At 42.3% G+C, this 21,746-nt stretch overlaps 1 protein-coding gene across 6 annotated transcripts in view; it reads left to right on the top strand.

The window, feature by feature from the left end:
• Positions 1-21,163, top strand: part of ZNF609 (zinc finger protein 609) — a 99,509-nt gene extending 78,346 nt beyond the window's left edge. For 4 of the 6 annotated variants that reach the window (XM_075857826.1, XM_075857824.1, XM_075857830.1 and 1 more), the window contains 7 exons: positions 3,455-3,542; positions 3,791-6,329; positions 10,152-10,524; positions 10,984-11,159; positions 17,630-17,864; positions 18,510-18,588; positions 19,184-21,163. In XM_075857826.1, the coding sequence (XP_075713941.1) occupies positions 3,455-3,542; positions 3,791-6,329; positions 10,152-10,524; positions 10,984-11,159; positions 17,630-17,864; positions 18,510-18,583 (3,485 nt within the window). In that variant the 3' untranslated portion in view covers positions 18,584-18,588; positions 19,184-21,163. The remainder of the gene's footprint in view (positions 1-3,454; positions 3,543-3,790; positions 6,330-10,151; positions 10,525-10,983; positions 11,160-17,629; positions 17,865-18,509; positions 18,589-19,183) is intronic. The other 2 variants (XM_075857828.1, XM_075857827.1) reach the window with 2 other exon arrangements.
• Positions 21,164-21,746: the final 583 nt, after the last annotated feature.

Below are 21,746 nucleotides of genomic sequence, written 5' to 3'. Positions count from 1 at the left end.
CTATGGTACTTGAAGGCATGAAGCCCTGATTGCTATTCTAATACACTGCACTGCCTACATTTGGCAGTATATTAGAGCTGTCAGTTATTCACTGACAGCAAGCCTAATAGGCTTCAGTACTAGGCAGACCAGGAGGCCATTGTTAGGCCTCCAGTTGCCATTGCAACCATCGGCAACAACGCGGGTGCCTATCATTGCCATAGCAACCATCGGCTGCGATCTAACCACCTAGATGCCGCGATCGCTTTTGTTCGCTGCATCTAAGGGGTTAATCGGCCGGATCGGAGGCTAGTTCCTGTCCTGGTCGTTACATCAGGATATCCGCTGTAACGAACAGCTGACATTCGCGGATGCTGGTGCATGCTCCGCTTCTGAGCCTGCGCCATCTTCTTGGCCCTGATAGTAAGCATTTTAGGCCTTTCCTCCGGACGGGGCCTAAAAAACTTCGATACTTGGCGTACCAGAGGCCATTGTTAGGCCTCTAGTTGCCATTGCAAGCACTGGCTATAGTGGTGCAGGGATGCTGACAGGCTAGAAACCAGGTAGATGCAGCGATCTATTGATCGCTGCATCTGTGGGGTTAATCGGCAGGATCGGGGCCTAGCTTTGGTCCTGGCCATTACAGCGGGATGTCAGCTGTAATATACAGCTGACACCTGGTGATAGAGCGAGCTCAGTCTCTGAGCCCGCACCATCACCATCCCGTACAGTTACTTGAGAAGGCACTAACACATTAGCGCTGACTACGTAACGGTAGGTGATTGGGCAGGAAGGGGTTAAGCAGAGTATATTTAGTTTGCATAAGGGGTGAGTAAGCTTGAGGCTTTGTTCACATGTGCGTTGGTGTCCCGTTTTGACGTTCCGTCAGAACGGGCACCTGAACAGAGACAAACTGACACTAACAGAAACCAGAGGGCTTCGTTTCCATCACCATTGATTTCAATGGTGGCGGATCCGGTGCCCATGGTTTCCGTTTGTGTCGGTTGTGCACCGGACCCAGTGTTTTGCTGGATGCAATAGCATAGTTGACTACGCTATTGCTTCCGGCAAAACGATGGGTCTGGTGCACAACCGACACAAACGGAAACCATGGGCACCGGATCCGTCACCATTGAAATCAATGGTGATGGAAACGGAAACCTCTGGTTTCTGTTCGTGTCAGTTTGTCTCTGTTCAGTTGCCCGCTCTGACGGAACGTCAAAACGGGACCCCATCGCACATGTGAATGAAGCCTGAGTTAGCGTTTTAGTTGCAAAGTTGAATTTTCGTGCAATTTTTGCTTATAATTCCTGTATGATGCAAGGCTCTGTGAAGGTGGTTGTGCATAGAAATTATTAAGGGCCTTTTCACATCTGCATTATGGGCTCTTAGGGGCCTCCATTGCAAATACGGCTGAAAATACTGGAAACAATAGAGCAGCATGCTGCGCTATTGTTTCCCGTAAAACCACGTGCTCCCAGATGGAAAACCGACCCAACCCATTAAACTCAATGGGTTCCATCAGCCGCCGATTGTCCATAGTGCAACGGTATTGGTGCTTCTGGTTATTCGCTTGAACAGAATGGCGAGCGCAGGTGTGAACCGGCCCTCAGTTGTATTGTTTCTATACGCACCGTGCTTTGTTTTCTATCAAAAAAAAAAAAAAAGGTTTTATTAGCATAGTAGCTGTTTGCTGTGTTCACTATATGTTTATCACATTTGTGGTTGAAGGCCAAATGTTGCATTTCTTTATTTCAGTTTTTTTTTTCTGTTTGTCACAAATTACATTAAGTAGAACATAGCTGATGGCCTCCGGATGGGCCATCAATAGCTGATGGGTCGGGTTCCGACTCCAGGGACCCCCTGCCGATTAGCTGTTTTGAAGGGGCCACAGCACTTATACGAGTTCTGCTTCCCCTTTATTTCTTCTTGATCACTATGAATCTTCGACACGCATTTAGCGGCGATTCACGGGTATTGCAGCCTTTTCTCCCATTCGGTTCAATATTCAGGTTGTCTACTTTTAGGTAATATAGAGGGGGTGAGGCAAACACACTTTTAAATGTGTGTAGTCTTTGTTTTTTACAAGCTGCTATTTTTCCCCATAAATTTTTAGCTTAAAAACGGATTATTTTCATTAAGATCTAGACATAAGTGACATATATGAATTCTGAATTTTGACATTTTCTTTTTAGGAGTTGTAGTTTGTCTTATTTTCTGCTTGGGTCAGATTTTTTGCCACAATCATCAATGTTTGCAAAATGTCCAGAAAATAATAAAAACCTGATTCAGGCCTCATGCAGATGGCTGTGCACGTAATCACAGCCCGCAATTGCGGGCACGTCCGGCCGCCGATGCCCATGGGCCGGGCGACGCATTTTCGTTCCGTGTTCCTAGACAAAGTATAGGAGCACGGCCCGCAATTCCGAAAAGTAGCACATGCTCCATATTTCCCGGCACGGTTCTACGTCACGGACACCTTTCTGTATCGCTACGGAAAGGTGTACACGGCCAATAGAACCGGGCGGGTCCGTAATTACGGAGTTTTTCGATGGTCGTGTGCATGTGGCCTTAAATGTTTTTCTGAGAATACATTCCCATAAAATAATTTAAATTTGTTTTGAGTGTTAATTTGTTTTAAACGTTAATTCTAAGGCCTCATGCCCACCCTGACACATTCATTTCAATGGGGCCATGCACACTTCCGTTGTTTTAATGGAACCGTGCTGCCGTTCTGTCAAAAGTAGTGCAGGTCCTACTCCTGTCCGTTTTTGACGGTACAGTCTCGGCCTATGCATTGATTTGGTCCGTGAAACAACGAGCTGCACACAGAAGCCATCCATATGTGGTCCGTGACTCACGGATCAGTCATTAGCGGCCGTTCAACGGCTCACGGAATTGTGCATGAGGACTTAGGCCTTTTCACACAGTTTTTGCAGGCAGAAATAAATCAGAATTGCCAGAATGCCCCAGAATTCCTTAATTAATTTTGAGGCAGATTTGAATCTGCCTGCGCTTTTTTTTTTTTCCGCGTCTCTTCATGGCGTTTTTTTCGCCCATGGATATTGAATCTAATGCAAGGACCGCAGGCAAAAAACACTCAGAAGCACCGTGGGTTTTATCGGCTTCCAATTGATTTTAATGAGCGGTCAGAAGCAGAAACCGCAGCAAGAAAGGACGTGCCGCTTTTCCTTTTCACGAACGGCCAAAAGCCGCCTGGGAAAAAAGCCTTCCTCCTATTGAAATCATTTTTTGATCTGATCCGACCCTGAACACTACTAAATACATTTAGCGAGGGCGGTAATATCATCTCCATATTTGAAAACTTTTTACAGCAGCATCCTGAACATATATGGTAAACATAGTCTAAAAAAAGTCAATAATAACTATGGAAAACTTTGGTCAAGTCTTTTAAGTATCTGCCGCTGTGTTGTGGAAAACCTCAAATGCTTAATTTATTTCCTTGCTTTTACAGGGATGTTGGTTGTAAATGTGACTTGGAGAAACAAGACATATGTAGGAACCCTATTAGATTGCACACGGCATGATTGGGCCCCACCTAGGTGAGTTTGTTTCTCTAAAAAAATTATTTTCTGTAGCTGTTCAAAAGGATTGTATAAGATTTGATAAAAGGGTCTGCTCCTGACCAGAAACAGCGCCACTCTTTTTGGGTGGCTCTATCTGGTAAAGCAGCTGCTCAACCCTAAAGTCATGACTCCAACCATTTCTTTACAAACTTTTTTTATTTTTTTGCGTAAGATCTTTAAATCAAATTACTTACAGTCTTCATTTTATTCCCTTCCCCCCCCAGATTCTGCGACTCTCCCACGAGTGACTTGGAGATGCGGAACGGACGGGGGAGGGGTAAACGCATGCGGCCAAGTAGTAATGCTCCTATTGCAGAAGGTACACCAGCTCCTGACAATAAAGGTGCAAGCAGCAGTAGCAGTAGTAGCAGCAAGACGCGTGCTGGCGCCAACAATAAAGGGAGACGTGGAAGCCAGAATTCAAGTGAACATCGTCCGCCCCCATGTAATCCAACAGAAGATATAAAAGCTAGCCCATCTTCTGCCAGCAAGCGCAAAAGCAAGCCCCCTTCTGACATAGAACTGACCTCCAGCTCTGAAGATTCTAAGGGAAGTAAGCGTGCTCGCACCAACTCCATGGGATCCTCTTCTGCCCCAGTGTCGGTGTCTTTGCCTTTAACAGTGCCGTTAAGCACTATTAAGGTGGAACCAACTGCATTGGACCGTAACTGTTCCTCCCCTGTATTAATAGACTGTCCTCACCCTAATTGCAGCAAGAAATACAAGCACATTAATGGCCTGAAGTACCATCAGGCTCATGCACACACAGATGATGACAGTAAACCAGAGGCAGATGGAGACAGTGAATGTGGTGAGGAGCCACACCTTCATTTGGACATGGGTAGTTGTAATGGTACCTTTCCAACTCAAAAGGGCTCCCTATCCCCAGCACGATCTGCAACTCCTAAAGCTCGTTTGACTGAACCACACAGTCCTACCCTCACTTCTAAGTTTGGAGGTAAGGTAGTTTGCAAGAAAAAAATTGGTCTCGAAGGAGATACAGACCCTGGAGCACTTTCTAATGATGGATCAGATGATGGTCCCATGGTAGCAGATGACACGAGCAATGATGGCTTTGAGTCACAGGAAAAGCGATTGACAGAAAAAGACACAGCCAAAAAAGGCAATGGGAGCAGTAAGACTGACAAGTTGGCTTCATCTAAAAGTGTGAAATCCGCTCGGCCAATTGCACCTGCTATAGTACCCCAGCAAATGTACACCATTCAAACTACAACCTTCACTGCTGGGAGTCCTGGTTCCTCCACGGGTCTTACCACCACAGTAGTTCAAGCCATGCCTACCAGCCCACAGCTTAAACCTATCCAGCCCAAACCAACAGTAATGGGAGAGCCATCCAGTATTAATCCAGCCTTAACTCCATCTAGGGATAAAAAGAAAAAGGATAAAAAGAAGAAAGAACAAAGAGAGGATGAAAGCCCTGGAACCTCTGTAAAAGTAGGACGTCCAGAAGAGGGAAAAAGTCCCTTTGGAGAAGGAGTAGGTGATTCAGGAAGCAAAGGTGATGGACTTATAAATGGCTCGGAAGCCCATCAGAGTAGGCTGGCCAGCATAAAGGCAGAGGCTGACAAAATCTATAGCTTCACAGACAATGCGCCAAGCCCTTCCATAGGTGGAGGAGGTGGTGGTGGAGGAACTGGTGGAGGAGGAGGAGGAGGTGGTGGTGGTGGTGGTGGTGGTGGTAATTCAAACCGAATAGAAAATCCCAGTCCTGGTCAGCCAATGACCCCATTACATGTTGTGACCCAAAATGGGGCAGAAGGAACTTCAGCTAAAACAAGTAGCCCAGCTTACTCTGACATTTCAGATGCAGGTGAAGATGGAGAAGGTAAATTAGAAGGCACAAAGGCCAAGGATCCAGAGCAAATGGTGAAGGAAAGTGCCAAAAAGTCCCTTTTTCCGCCACAACCACAAAGCAAAGAATCCCCATATTACCAGACTTTTGAAACCTACTACTCTCCCAATTATGCACATTCCAGTCCAGGTGCCATGAATCCCACTGGTCAGACTACACCAGAGAATCAGCCACTGAAAGTTAAGAAAGAAGAAGACCTGGAGGTAACAGAAGTTAAAATGAAGGTTGAACCACCTGAGGATAAAAAGCCAGAGCTTAGCAGCACTAGCCAACAGCCCTCAGTTATTCAACAGCGTCCTAATATGTACATGCAGTCTCTCTATTACAATCAGTATGCCTATGTGCCTCCTTATGGCTATAGTGACCAAGGGTATCATGCTCATCTGCTGAGCACTAACCCAACATATAGACAACAATATGAGGAGCACCAGAAACAAAGACATAATCTGGAACAGCAACACCACCACCACCACCAGCAGCAGCAGCAGCAGCAGCAGCAGCAGCAACAACACCACCAGCAGCAGCAGCAGCAGCGCAACATGGAAAAAAAGGCAGAGATGGCCATGAGAGATAGAGAAGCTGCTCTCAAAGAAGAATGGAAGCACAAGTCTTCAGTACCTCCAACACTCACAAAGGCACCAAGTCTAACCGACCTGGGAAAATCAGGTCCCAGCAAATCTAAGGAGCAGGTTTCTGGGCCAGACTCCACCAAGTCTGTTATTATCCCCAAACCAGAGGACTCCAAGATCACAGTACAGCAAGCGGAGGGTTTAAAAGCAAAAGTATCTGAAGGAGGTGGTCATACAGGAAAGGAAAGTGGGGAACCTTCAAAACCTGTAGGGGAGTGCAATAGACAAGCTGGACTGGATCCTGTATTGTGGTACAGACAGGTAAGAACTAAGCTTATAATTGATTCTCGCTTTCAAATGATTGTTATATTGTTGAATTTTGAAGATCCTTTCATTTAAATTGCGATTTACTAGATAAACGGCATAAAATACAGAATTTACCAATAAGGTGCTTTTTTTAGAAATAACTTTTATATAGCTTAATCCTTTTCTGCGTTTAGACATAACTGTACGTCCATTTTAGCGGTACATTTATGTCCGCCGGATAGCATAGATACAGGAGCTGTGCCCATGACTTCTGAAGCGGGTCCAATATACAGCTGACATCCCGCTGCAACGGCTGGGAACAGTGTTGCCTCCAATCCCGACCGTTTAACCCCTTATATCCTGCTGTCAATAGCGACCACATCATCAGGTGGTTAGACAGAGAGGAAGGGGCTTCCTCGGTTATCCACCCATCAACGCCCCATAATGCACCAATGTGTTGTCATTGCAGCTGGGGCCTAACAAATGCCCCAGGCCTGCCATGGCTGTCTGCCTAAGAGCCTGTTCACTTCAGCGTTCTGGTTCCTTTCATCTGTTTCGTTCAAACTTTCCATCAGAGGAACAGATGAACGGGAAGCCCAAAGGAAACGATTGCTTCCGTTTGCGTTACCATTGGTTTCGATGGTAATTCTTCAGATTCAGTGGTTCCGTTTGTAAAGATTCCATGAAAAAAAACTGAAACTTTACGGAACGGAAGCAAACTGAAACCGAAGCATTACAATTGAAATCAATGGTAATGCAAACGGAAGCTATGGTTTCCGTTCGGTTTTTCGTTAATCTGTTCCTCTGACGCAAAGGTTGAACGGAGAACACTAACCACCAGTCCGTGTCTGCTCCCTCTCCATAGACTTTTATTAGCAGCGTGTCTGTGTGTCTCTTGCTTTGCTCCCTCCCCCCCTCCATGGACTTGTATAGGCAGGGAGTGAAGACACGCGCGCGCGCACACACGCGCGCGCACACACACACACACACACACACACACACACACACACACACACACACACACACACACACACACACACACACACACACACACACAGTCTTCTCTGTAACTAGAGACAGATTTTGCTTCACAACAGGAGGTGGACAGCAGATAACAGGAAGGGAGTCACCTAGTGACAGTAAATTCACACAGAATTTGCATGGATAAAACAAGGACATTTTAACAGTAAGTAAATTATAAAGTTGATCTATATCCGGTACACTATTAGATCAGCATAAGTTGTTTGAAAAGTTAGTGTCCTTTTAACGGGGTTTTCCACTACCGAACAACTGATGACCTACCCACCGGATAGGTCATCTGTATATGATTGGTACATGTCCGACACCCGGACCCCCTGCACCAATCTGCTGCTCTGGCTTCCTCCGGGCATCAGGCATCCATGCCGGAAGCAGATGGCTCCGGTCACGGACTAGCGGCCAAGCTGCAGCTCTGCACCTAATCAAGTGATGAAGGTTTGTTTTTTGCTAGACGAGTTGTAGTTTTCAGTGGCACCCCATAATTTACTGAAATACATTTTTTGTTGTGTGAAATGGGGGGGGGGGGACGACTGCAATTCCACCATTGTGTTTTGGGTTTGGTTTTTACGTCCCTCCCCGTACGGATTCCATAAATAGTCCACAGATGAAGGACGCCACTGGTAGATGTTAGTGTCAGCCTACGTTTAACGTATATGTTGGGAGCTTTCCCTATTTATGCGTCAAACGGAGACTTGAAAGGCTTTGTGAAAAGGGGCCTTACTAATACCTTTTCTTTAATTTCTGCCTAGTTTTCCTGATTTGCATATGACACTGTGGGGTAGGGCCACATATAAACAGTTGCTGCTGCGCTAAAGCTCATATTCATTTAAAGAGTACCCATCACTCTTTCTATTCTATTTAAAAAAACTATAACATTATATTTATATATTTATATGTATACTTATATATACACCAATGACCGTTTATATAAATGCTGTAGACCGCGCTCTTTTAGTCCGAGCCGCAAGATATGATACATTGTTTTCAGGGAGGTTATGGAAGCATCACAGAGCATGAAGGGAGCCCTTACCTTGGATGTTCGGACCTAACTCCTGCGCAGAGCCCGGTCAATTTGTATAATGTTCTTCCCACAAGTATTTTTTTTTTTTTATTGAGTTATATTTAGAAAATGATTTATTTTTCTGTAAAATAAGTTTTTGAAATAAAATAAATGGTATAGTATGTAGAAGTGCTTGTGCTTATCAGTTTGAGCAAGCTTTTCTACAAGGAGAGCTATGGACGAAGTGATCATGTGAGTACATCACGTGAAATTCCTCCTTCCACAGTGCCTAATACAATTTAGGAGAACTACAGTAGGTGAAAATAAGGCAAGTGGCAGAACTTGATATTTTATGTTAGTTGAGTGCCATTTTTTTTTTTTTTTTTTAAACTAGCCAACCCCTTTAGACCGTATTCCCATGGAATATGTTCAGAATTAAAAATACGAAGCTGATTAAAAGAGAAAACAAGCTGATCTTCAAAGCGTTTTTTTTTTATTTTAGCAACCATTTTTGAAGCGTATTTTTAGGAGTATTTGAAAAAATTTTTTGACGTGTCAATAGCAAATGGGGAAAATCAGCTTGTAAAACACCTCAAGGAGTGACATGTCACTTCTTTTTTTACGAAGCATATTTATTTACCAGGCTTTTTTTTTTTATCAGCTGCCTAAAAATACGCTTCATATGAACCACAGTGTATTTCCCATTGAAGTCAGTGGGAAGCTTTTTGCAGGTGTATTTTAAGTGTATTTTGGAGCCTAATACGAACATTTTACACTCCGAAATACAACTGAAAATGTGTTGTGTGAGCATGGCCTTAAATTGCAAATTAACATTTGATGAGAGCAGCGGTGGTCAATTTACCCCATAATGGGGGGCCACAAACCCACACACATTCCATTCATGACTTTGTTCCCCCTATTTGCAGTGGCGAGGTGGTTGCACATGCATTGTCACACTCCATTATAGTCTAAAATAGATATAAAATAGCCAAGTGAACTGCTCAGTTGGTTCTGTTTCTCTTTTCACTATAATGGCGGGTGACATCGCATCAGGGGAGATCCAACCAGTCTGTGTTATAGAGCGGAATAACTATGTAGGATAGTGGCACGGGATGGTGGGTACTGTATACATTGTACCATCTACAGCTAGATGAGGTCAGCTTTCCAAGTTCATGAACTAGTTGAATGCTTCAATGTAGCCCTCCAGATACATTTTGTAGATTAATCATTTTTCGAAGTTCCCTGTCTGTTGGGCATTTGTGCCTGGTGTATTACTAGTGGTTTTATTGGAGCACTTCTATTAAACTTTAGGAAAAATTAAACTCTGTTCTTGTCAGGTTTTTGTTTGATCTAGCGTGTCAATTATACACATGCTTGCAGGATGTACTGTACAGTGCTTGGTGTAAAGAATACACTTCCCAGAATGCAAATGATCAGAGCAAGTCCTATACAAGCATTGAGCCAACAAGTTAGAAGATTTCGTCTTTAAATGGTGCAGAATTTGAATGCAGCCCTGGATTACAGTACAGACTGTAACCAAGAATCGGTGCAGGATGAGTTGTAATGCGTTTGCAAAGTTACTTGGAGTATTCCCATTTGGGAAATAGGTGCAAGTATCAGAGGTGGGGCCCACATCTATCAGACATTTATGGCATATCCCGTGGATATGCCATCAGTTTCTAAGATGGGAATATCTCGTTAAGCTTTTATGTAATATTATCTTTATATACTGTAAAATGCTGATCAGAGGTTTATATATATATCTATATGTATTTTTGTTTTACAATATGTTTATGAAGCAACAAGAAGCAGAGTCACGCATGTGGTCCTATGTTTATCCCAAGTACACTGATGCACTAAAAGCTGATGATGAAAGGTGGAAAGAAGAGAGGGATCGGAAAGTTAAAGAGGACCGAAGCCGGAGCAAAGAGGTTTCTGCTAAGGATGATGGCAAGGAGGCAATTAATATAGAAGTGAAGGGACAACAATCATCTGAAGATCCTCGTGGCCTACCTAAGGACCATCGCACTAGTAGTCATGTGCCAGTTTCATCACCACTTACACATCAGTCCTATATCCCATATATGCATGGATACACTTACAGCCAAGCATATGACCCCAGTCATCCAAGCTACCGAGGGATGCCAGCAGTCATGATGCAGAATTACCCAGGTATTCTAATATCATTTTTTGTATACCTACTACTATTTTTTTTGTAATTGTTATAGTCTTGGTCTGTAACATTATATCTATAACTTAATTTAGTCATAATATCCTTATATATCTGGGTAGTTTAAGTCTGTTATTATAATAATTGTATTTATAAGGTGCAAACATTTTCCTCTGCGCTGTACAATGTTATGATACGCTGACGTATAATTACAATCAATGTTACAATATAAACAGAAGGTAAGTTGTTTTTAAATCGTGGCGATCGTAAAAAACAATTAGCGTATTTTAAAGACGTTTATTTGAATATTAAAATTGGAATCCCATAAGCCTCTAGAAAAAGGTGTTAATGCCCATAGGTGGCACCTAGTGTAAAAAGATAAGCACTTAGCTGTATTTTACTGTCATAAAGACAAGTAATATGTTTATATATTTCCATGTCTTTCTCATTTTTTCGTGTAGGTTCCTACTTGTCCTCCGGTTATCCTTTTTCCCCATATGGCAACAAGGTTGCTGGCAGTGACGAGTCTGAGAAGTCACGAGCCAGCCCAAGTGTCAGCTGCAAATCTACCACCGAATCTAAAGCCCTTGATATATTACAGCAACACGCAAGCCATTACAAGAGCAAGTCTCCAACAGTGAGTAACATAGTTCATGTGTTCAATTCTGTTGAAATAATAACCAAAGAATATGCAAACTAACTATTTGAAATATGCAGTTTGACTATGTTTTATTAAAAGGAATCTGTCACCAACACATGCCCCATTAACTTTTAGGGCACCAATTAATTGACAAATAAGCCAACGTGTGCTCCTGCACTTTAACCCCTTCCCGCTCCTTGATGTACTATTCCATCATGGTAAGCACATCGTTCGCGCTCTATAACGGAATATTACGTGGTGGGAGGAACGGCCATTTCGGCTGTCCTCCCGGCACAAACAGGAGCTCCTTCAGCGGGGACCGATCGTGGAGTCCCTGCTGATTAATGCCTTAGAAGCCGCATTCAATAGCGATCGTGGCTTCTTAGGGTTAAACCACCATCGACGGCGATGGTTGCTATGGCAACTGTAGGCCTAATAATGGCCTCCGGCTATGCCATCTACGAAAGCCTGGTGAGTCCTGACAAAGTCAGGACCCACTATGCTTGCTGTCAGCGAGTAGCTGACAGCTCTAATACGCTGCACTACACATGTAGTGCAGTGTATTAGAATTGCGATCAGGGCCTCCTGCCCTCAAGTCCCCTAGTGGGACAAAGTAAAAAAAGTAAAAAACAAGTTGTGTAATAAAAAGTAAAAATAAACAAACTATACATAATTGGTATCGCCGCGTCCGTAACGGCCTCAACTACAAAAGTATTTAGTTATCTATCCCGCGCGGTGAACGCCATAAAAGAAAATTATAATAAACCCCATACCAGAATCACTATTTTTTGGTCACTTCACTTCCCAAAAAATGGAATAAAAAGAGATCAAAAAGTTGCATGTAGCTAAAAATGGCGCTGATTGAAACTACAGTTCGTTACGCAAAAAACAAGTCCTCACATGGCTTTCTTGATGGAAAAATAAAAACGTTATGGCTCTTAGAATAAGGCAACACAAAAAGTAAATGATTTTTTTCTAAAAAAATATTTTATTGTGCAAACGCCATAAAACATAAAAAAAAAACTATAAACATGGTATCACCGTAATGGTATAAAAATAGTGAATGTCATTTATAGCGCACATTGTACGCTGTTTAAAAAAAAAAAAGGGAATAAAAAACAATAGTAGAATTGCTGTTTTTTAGTCACCACACCTCTTAAAAACAGAATGAAAACTGATCAAAAAGTCGCATGCACCCCATGAAAACTACAAAGAATTCCTCAAGGGGTCTAGTTTCCAAAAACCAATCTAGCAAAATCTACATGCCAAATAGCACTCCTGCCTTTCTGAGCCCCGCCGTTTGTCCAACCAGCAGTGTATGACCACTTGTTGCTTTTTCTCCTTTATTCCTTGTCAAAATGAAAAATTCGTACCTTTTATCAGAAAAATTTGATTTTCAATTGCACAGCCTAATTCCACAAAATGCAGCAAAAAAACTGGGATCTAAATGCCCACTATACCCCTTGATAAGTTTCTTAACGGGTGTAGTTTGCCAAGTAGGGTCACTATTGGGGGTTTCCACTGTTTTGGCACCACTAGACCTCATCAAACCGGACATGGTGCCTAATAAAAAGGAGGCCTCATAACCCTCTAAGTGCTTGGGATAGTGTGCTCCACCGCAGTAATCGTCCATTGTCCCCTGACAGTGCTCCTTTGCTTCGAAGGCCTGTGCTTCAGTCCATTACCGTACTAGGGCCACATGTGGGATATTTCTCAAAACTGCAGAATCTGGGCAATAAATATTGAGTTGCATTTCTCTGGTAAAACCATCTGGTTTACAGAAAAAAATGCAATAAAAAGTATTTTCTGACAAAAAAATGAAATTTGTAAATTCCACCTATACTTTGCTTTAAATTCCTGTGAAACACCTAAAGGATTAATAAACTTTCCAAATGCTGTTTTGAATACTTTGAGGGATCTAGTTTCTAAAACAGGGTGTTTGATGGGGCTTTCTAATGTATAGGCCCCTCAAAGCCACTTCAGAACTGAACTGGTACCTAAAAAAAAGAGGCTTTTGAAATTTTATTCAAAATATGAGAAATTGCTTATGTTATAAGCCTTGTAACGTCCTAGTAAAAAAAATGTTCAAAAAATGATGCCAACATATGGGAAATGTGAACTAGTAACTATTTTGGATGGTATAACACTCTGTCTTACAAGCAGATGCATTTAAATTCAGAAAAATGCTATTTAAAAAAAAACGAATCTCAAAATTTTGCTCTTTTTCACAAATAAACACTGAATATATCGACCTAATTTTACCACTAACATAAAGCCCAATGTCTCAAGAGAAGACAATCTCCGAATCGCTTGGATAGGTTTAAGCATTCCGAAGGCATTACCACATAAAGTGAAATGTGTCAGATTTGAAAAATGGGCTTTGAGCCTTAAAGGGAATGTGTTGCCAGAAAAACATGTTTTTTTTTTTTTTAAATTAAACATTTAGTGTGTGGGTGATTAAACATTGTTCAAATTTTTTTTATTTTTTTCGCGAGTCAGGAAATATTATAAATTATTTCTAATTTATAATACTACCCATTTTTGGTCACTAGATGGAGCTAGTTCCCAAAATTGCAGCATTGCAACATTGGGTTAAAAGCCCTCGCTCTAGTGAGCTCTCAGCATCCTCCCCCTCCTTTATCCTGGCTAGTGCCGGGATAAACGAGGGGTTTGAACGGTGTAACCTCCTACACTGTGTGTCGCCATTTTTTGAGCTAACACACAGCGTAGTAGGTTTACATACAGTAGTAAACACACACAAACACGAACATACATTGAAATCTCTTACCTGCTCCTGCCGCCGCGGCTCCCTCCGGCCCGTCCGCTCCGTTTGCTGCCGCTGGTCCAAGTGCACAAATCCGGAAGCCGCGACCGGAAGTAGTAATATTACTGTCCGGCCGCGACTTCCGGTCCACAGGAAAATGGCGCCGGACGGCGCCAATTTCGAATTGGACTGTGTGGGAGCGGCGCATGCGCAGTTCCCACACAGACGCCGTACACGGAAGTCAGTGGGACGGGAGCCGTTCACAGTCCCTATGGGACTGTGGCTGCCGTATTCCATGTCTGTATGTGTCGTTAATCGACACAGACAGAAATGGAACAAAAAATGGCAGCCCCCATAGGGAAGAAAAAGTGTAAAAATAAGAAAAAGTAAAACACAAACACACAAATGAATATAAACGTTTTTAATAAAGCACTAACATCTTTAACATATAAAAAAATAATTTGTGATGACACTGTTCCTTTAAGGCCAAAACAAGGCTGCGTCCTTAAGGGGTTGAAGGAAAGCTGTCGAGTTGAACATGCAGTCCAATCTGCGGGCAGCATGTTATAGAGCAGGAGTCGCTGGGAAGACTGATAAATAGTTTTGTGGGAAAGATTCTGTATTATTTGTAATTTATTGATGTAATTTCCTGCTCATTCTGGGCTTAGGAGTCCAGTGGGAGGTCTTATTCTCTATGCACACTCTTACAGGGAAGGCTGTCAATCATTGAGTAGGAATACCCTCTGGACTCCTAAACATAGAAAGGGATTTAGATCAATAAATTGCAAGTTATACTGAATCTTTTCCCACAAAACATTCTATTCCTTTTCTTAGTTCCCCCTGCTCTATAACACGCTGCATTTTCAACATGATAGGTTCCTTTAACTTGTAAATTGACACAAATGCAGCTATGTGGTTGTGAAATCAGCTGATGTTCATCAGCTGATTGTATAGTTTATGCAGCATTAAATATGATCAGCGGCGGCACATCTCCCTGTGTAAACAGGGAGATTTGCTGCCGACATGATCGAAATTTATGGGGATGAGGAATCGTAGTAACAATCGCTCGTCCCCATATTTTACTGTTCATAGCTCCGTGTGAAAGGAGCAAACGAGCGCCGATCAACGAGCTGTCTCGTTGATCGGCGCTCGTTTACATGACCCTTATCGGGCCATGTAATAAGATCATAAGTGATAGATACGTTTAAAAACAAACTTGTCACGTTTAACATGCTGCTTATGAGTTCAGAGGGTGTTCTAAATGATTGACGGCTATCTCTGTATGTGCATTAACACATTGAGGGGTGTATATCATGGTGTTGGAATATTATCATACAAATTTATGTATCCATATGTACTCAGCTCCTCTAAGTTTGTAACATTCTGTCTGCAAATAGAGCAGCATGTTCAGCATTACAGGTTTTGCTTTCTATAAATTAATGGGAACCATTTTTTTTTGCACTATCTGGTCGATTATGTGGTTTTGAATGTGAGCCTCGTGTTCATTATGTTAAAACAGAATATAAATAAACGTGGTAACAAATTCAATATACAGTCAGGTTATTTGTACAGTGACACAATTTTCAGAATTTAGCCTTTGTGCGCCACCACAATGGATATGAAACAAAGTAATGAAGATAAGATCGAAGTGTAGACTTCCAGCTTAAAGAGGCTCTGTCACCAGATTTTGCAACCCCTATCTGCTATTGCAGCAGATAGGCGCTGCAATGTAGATTACAGTAACGTTTTTATTTTTAAAAAACGAGCATTTTTGGCCAAGTTATGACCATTTTTGTAGTTATGCAAATGAGGCTTGCAAAAGTCCAAGTGGGTGTGTTTAAAAGTAAAAGTCCAAGTGGGCGTGTATTATGTGCGTACATCGGGGCGTTTTTAATACTTTTACTAGCTGGGCGCTCTGAAGAGAAGTAACATCCTCTTCTCTTCAGAACTCCCAGCTTCTGACAGTGCAGATCTGTGACGTCACTCACAGGTCCTGCATCGTGACGGCCACATCGGCACCAGAAGCTACAGTTGATTCTGCAGCAGCATCAGCGTTTGCAGGTAAGTCTGCTCCGGGACTCTGCGGTATCTTCTGACATCGCTGTCCGTATGTGGACAGCGATGTCTGGGGCTTCCCCAGAGCCGGAGTCCCGTGCAGAGCGCTAGTATAGGCTCTGCTCCGGGACTCTGTGGAATTCCCTGACATCGCTGTCCATACATCGACATTGATGTCAGGGGCTTCCCCAAAGCAGGAGTCCCAGTGATGTCAGGAGCACAGCTGGAGTCCGAGGAAGAGCCTACTAGCTCTCTGCCCAGGACTCCAGCTCTGGGGTTGCCCCTGACATCCATGTCCATATATGGACAGTGATTTCAGGAGCAGAGCTGGAATCCCAGGCAGAGTGCTAGAAGCGGCTCTGCTCCGGGACTCCAGCTCTGGGAAAGCCCCATATATGGACACTGATGTCAGTGGCTTCCCCAGAGTTCCGGCGCAGGGCCTATACTAGAGCTCTGCTCCGGGACACCGGATCTGGGGTTGCCCCTGATATCATATTCCACTCCAGGAGGATCCCCTGACGTCACTGTGTATGGACAGTGACGTCAGGGGCTCCAACAGTAGAGGAATCCCCAGCCAAAGCTCTGGCCGGGGATTCCACTCCTAGAGGGAGCCCCAATGTAGCTATCTGCTTGGGGTATGTGTGGCATTATTTGCAGAGGACACTGGCATTATCTAGGGGTGTGTGGCATTATCTACAGAGGGCACTGTGGCATTATCTACAGAGGGCTCTGTGGCATTATCTACAGAGGGCACTGTGGCATTATCTACAGAGGGCACTGTGGCATTATCTACAGAGGGCACTGTGGCATTATCTACAGAGGGCACTGTGGCATTATCTACAGAGGGCACTGTGGCATTATCTACAGAGGGCACTGTGGCATTATCTACAGAGGGCACTGTGGCAGCATCTACAGAGGGCACTGTGGCAGCATCTACAGAGGGCACTGTGGCAGCATCTACAGAGGGCACTGTGGCAGCATCTAAAAAGGGGCTGCCCAATCTTGACATGTGTGTCTGCCAACTGAGCCCCCGGACTGCATTTAGCGACACTTAAACGGGAAAACTGGATTGTTGAAATAAGCACGTGGAGAATTCTCTCAAATTTTAAACCTAGCGGTATTATTATTATAGTAATATAGTGTTATAGTAGTTCAAATAATTAATTGATTAACAATAATTTTGTATTGTATCAAATTTGAAAGTAATGCGGCCCGTCAACTACCCATTTTTTCTATATGTGGCCCACTTACCCGGCTGAGTTTGAGACCCCTGGAGTAGAACGTTGAGGTTGGGTTAGCATTCTTAGCTTCCTTATCCTCTATGGGTTCTATCTTTAACAAGTCGTACTTGGAGAAGGTAGAAGATTGAAATTATGTATACGCCTCTATTTTATGTACACTGCTGAACTATGGACTTCAAGACAGTACATCGGGGTAGGGGTGTGATCGTTAATGTTTTTATAGATGTTCATTTTTGTGTGCCTTTGAATCTTTTTGTTTACAACAATGGGGAAATATCCTGCTGTATGGAATATATTTGGTTTATAAAAAATGCTTGATTTAAAAAAAAAAAAACTATTTAGAGTGATATCAATGTAATCCTTATTCTAAAGGGCCAGCATTGTGATACTAATTACTTTATGTGCAGATCACAGACAAATCCCCACAGGAACGAGATCGAGGTGGTTGCGGTCTACCCGGAAGTTCTGCAGGAGGAGCTGGCGGCTGCAGTAGTATGGGAGCGCCAGACCGAGGCTTAGTTGACAGGAATTCTGAAAGGCCACGCACTTCCCCTTCACAGCGCTTAATGTCCACACATCATCACCATCACCATCTTGGTTACTCTTTGCTGCCTGGCCAGTATCAGTTACCCTACACCACAGGTATGTTCTTTGCACTTTCAGGGCAATACAAAGATTTTTTTTTTTTCCCATATGACAGCGAAGATTAAAATCATCCAAGTTCAGTGCGCTTTATTTGTAGAACTTTTACTTCTTACACTGAAGTTTAGATTTTGGTTCAACTGTAGTCACTAATTAAGGTTGAATGGAGCCTTGTTGCAATTCCCTGCACAGCGGATTAAGGGCCCCAGTGCTACAGCTCCTACCTTCTCAGGATCTGTGAGGTGTCCTGGCAGTTGGACCCCCACTGATCAGAAAGAGAGGGCATGTTTTAGAGATATGCTAGTACTCAATGTCAAGCAGCAGCTGCAAAAGCAAATATGATTCAAATGTAATATGTAACTTTGTATGAGGGGAATTACGCTTTAAAGTTATGGATATTTTATGTGATATGAACAATATTTTCCTTGGAACAGTGGAGTTTCTAAGCAACTTTTAATACAGATTGTTGTGTAAGGTTTAACATTAGACCATTGAATGTAACATAGTTTTTACTTTGCTTTTAACCTGCCTCTGTTTTTGTATATTTTGGTGTACTGGAATTGAGCATTTTATTGATTTTTGCTATAACCTGAATAAATTTTACATGGCAGGAGAAGATACTTAAATACATTCTTGTATTTACAGGTTTGTCTTCTACAGCCATTGTAGCAAGTCAGCAGGGCTCCGCCCCATCTCTGTACCCACCCCCGAGGAGGTGAAACCGGTAAGTCTGCACATAATTCATAATTGTCATGCTTGCTAGATTCACAATAGTCATTGTACATACCTGTAGGTCAAGCATGTGATGCAAGACAGATTAAAGTGATCCTGCAGGCGGGTGGGGTCACTTTTTAGGTGTGGATTTTATCCGAGTCAACACATATTTACAAATCTCACTTTCTGCTAGTGGGATTTCAGCTGTGATTTCAGTCATGGCTATGGATGTTGCCATGATACTGTGGTCGTCTGTTATTGGTAAATGTAAGGGGTGGGCAGGGAAATATTGGTCACTAAAGCCCTGTGTGCTCCAGTTTACAGCATTGGGAGCAAGAGTAGCCCCAGACTAGGGAGACGTTTATGCTTTCTTTTTCTTTTAATTTTTTTTCTTCAGCTTTTAATGGAATTTGCATGTACTTGGTTTCTAGTCATGAATGCTAGAAGCCGAGAAATGGTTAGGACAAATGGGCCACCGCGCTGGATAGAAATTAGGTCTTGTTTTCATCTTTTACCTATTTACTTTGTTGTGCTGATCGCTTTTGTAGAGCATTAATAATTTTTTTTTTCATCTTCTGATTTCTTTTCTTGACTTGAAAATTCAGCAACCAAGGACCCTGCCTATGTAAAGTCATGTGACTGGATCACAGGACACATCTGGAATGAGTCAATGCATCAGTTGAATGGTGTTTCTTCAGCCAGAGTTTTCCGTAGAGGGCTTCTGAGTTATCATTCTGCTCCAGGACCCACAGGCCCAATCCTTTTGCCCACACAAGCTCGGCGCTCTCATTCCTGCCTTTGGGAGATCTTGTTTAGCAGAATGGGACTGTATTTATTCAGCGCACCCTCCAGAGGACTGGGCGGGACATACCGCGTTCAACATTAAACACCTCATTCATGTAATAAAACATTCTGGCTCAGGATTGTAAATCCTATGCTTACAGACTTCTGGTTAAATGTTATTTTGAAGTTACAAGATGATGAATTTGTTTTTGTCCTTTTGTTGATGCACTCCATCAGTGATGGTTATTCATTTTATGGATTTTTATCGACCACACATGCTCAGGAGTCCGAATTCCATGTATTCCATGAGCCAAGGGACGGCATTGCTTCCAAAATGTCCATGCAAATTTGTGTAGGGGAAATATAGTTTTGTGTTTTGTCACATTATCTGAGAGTGACTGTTGGCACAGAGTTTTCAATCTTAATATTTCCTCGTGTCTCTCTTCTGATAAAATACCTGGTTTTTTTTTCATGGTGATTGCCAGACCAAGATTTTTGCTTGGTGTCTGAGCTGAACAAGGGGCATAAAAAGAAGGTACATTTTCTGACTCCCAGTGACATGAAATTGTGGCGTCTTACACATCGCCACCTTGTCGTTTTGATTAGTCAAGCGATGCCTATATTTTCTCTTACCACAAAGCTTATAAACTCTTCTTTCATAATCCACTTACAGATAGGAATTGTAAAAATATTGGTCTTGATTATATATGAGTGATGTGACGACCGTAATGCTGGACTCCCACGGACGCAACCTGGCTGTGTATAATGTATATAGACCTGGAAAAGGTTCTTTTATAATACACTAATCCTAAATTGGGAAAAAGTTTCACATGTTCATTTTAAATCTGTTTAACCACTAAATGTTTAGTGTCCTCATGAAAGGATGCCAGGGTTTAGCATTACAAGTCCTACTCCGTTGCCGGGTTTTCTCTCTTCTGTACCCTGTCTTTAAAATAATTTTTTATGTTAAAGCATGCAAAGTACATTATGGACGCCTGTGACTGCCGGAATGTAGTGTTCTGAGATTAGGGAATGAGAAAACCTGTAGGGGTTATGTCCCTATTTACAAAGATGCACTTTGTTTAATTGCGGACTTTGTTATACAGGTGCACAATGTAGAGATGAAACGTCCCTTCTGACAAACATACCGCTATTAACTTCAGGAATAGAACAGTCCTGTATGTGGGGGAAATATTGCCATATACACTTCATAACTGAGCATGCCACTCAACTCCTCCTTTACAGTCATAAAGTGGTTAATTGTGTTTAACCCCTTCACTCACATTGTGCTTAGATGTAAGAAAGTAGGTTCCTTTGGTTCAGAATTGTCTTACGGGGAGGATGCAATTCTTGCGGCGTCAGATGTCGCGAGATCATTCTGGAACCAGTAAGGCTGCTGCTATTTTCCAATCGGTTGCTGGCACTGTAACCATCATGGGCTCAAGTACTTTAGGTTTGCCATCAAGCGTCTCACATGGATGCTCATGTCTTTGGTTTAGTTTTACTCTACTGCTTCTCCTTTTCCTCAGATACTGTACAACCCTTACATCTTCTGCCCATTTATTATTTTTTGTTTTTTTATTTCTGTTCTGGGGTTTTTTACTCACAGATTTACAGATGCACAATATATGCTGATATTGAAATTTTTCTTTTAGACATCCACTCTCTGCTAGTTGCACCTCTTCCACCCCCAAGAGGTGTCCTGAAGGAATTTCGTTAAAGAGAATTACAAAAAAAATGTATTTAACCCTTTCTGGAAGTTTTCCAATAAAGTTCTTTTGTATTGCTTGGTTGTAAACAGGCGTTATTGTATATGGAATAAATTTTACCCCACCTTCCTTTATACTGGAGTGAACAGAGCGTGCTCATGCTCCCCGATTCAACCCTCACATATCTGTATAAAGATGTAAAGTTATTTTTCTGTTTTGTAGCTTTTTATTTTTATCTGATTTAAAGTCTTTTTGTGGTAAAATTGATTAATTTTTTCCCTTGCAGTTTAAAAAAAAAAAATACACATGTTTGTTTTATCAGAAAAGTGGTGGTTTCTGAATATTTCGCAGCACATAACATAAATTGCGTCCTTTTTTATTTTTATCTTTTTCATAAATTGTTTATTGGTAGTTAATGTTGAATAAGCGCCAGTAAACAAACGGATCGCTACCTTTTACTCTTGGCTGTAAAGTTAGCAAGCATAAATTGTAAGTTTTGCTTGTTCATGCCCATTGCAAGAACATAAAGCATGCCGATTCTTTTTAAAGCAGTTGTCTTAGTACAAATATGTCCGAAAGATGGCTGACCCTTTCTGATTTCTTGAACAAAGTAGTGTGGGCGCAAGGAAAGCTCAGGATGAATCCGGGGCAAAAAAGTGGAAAACCGTTTCTTGGA

Source organism: Rhinoderma darwinii, chromosome 3, assembly GCF_050947455.1.
Source record: "Rhinoderma darwinii isolate aRhiDar2 chromosome 3, aRhiDar2.hap1, whole genome shotgun sequence".
Lineage (NCBI taxonomy): Eukaryota > Metazoa > Chordata > Amphibia > Anura > Rhinodermatidae > Rhinoderma > Rhinoderma darwinii.
The sequence above is the reverse complement of the archived record's forward strand: the minus strand, read 5'-3'. Positions and strand labels throughout refer to the sequence as shown.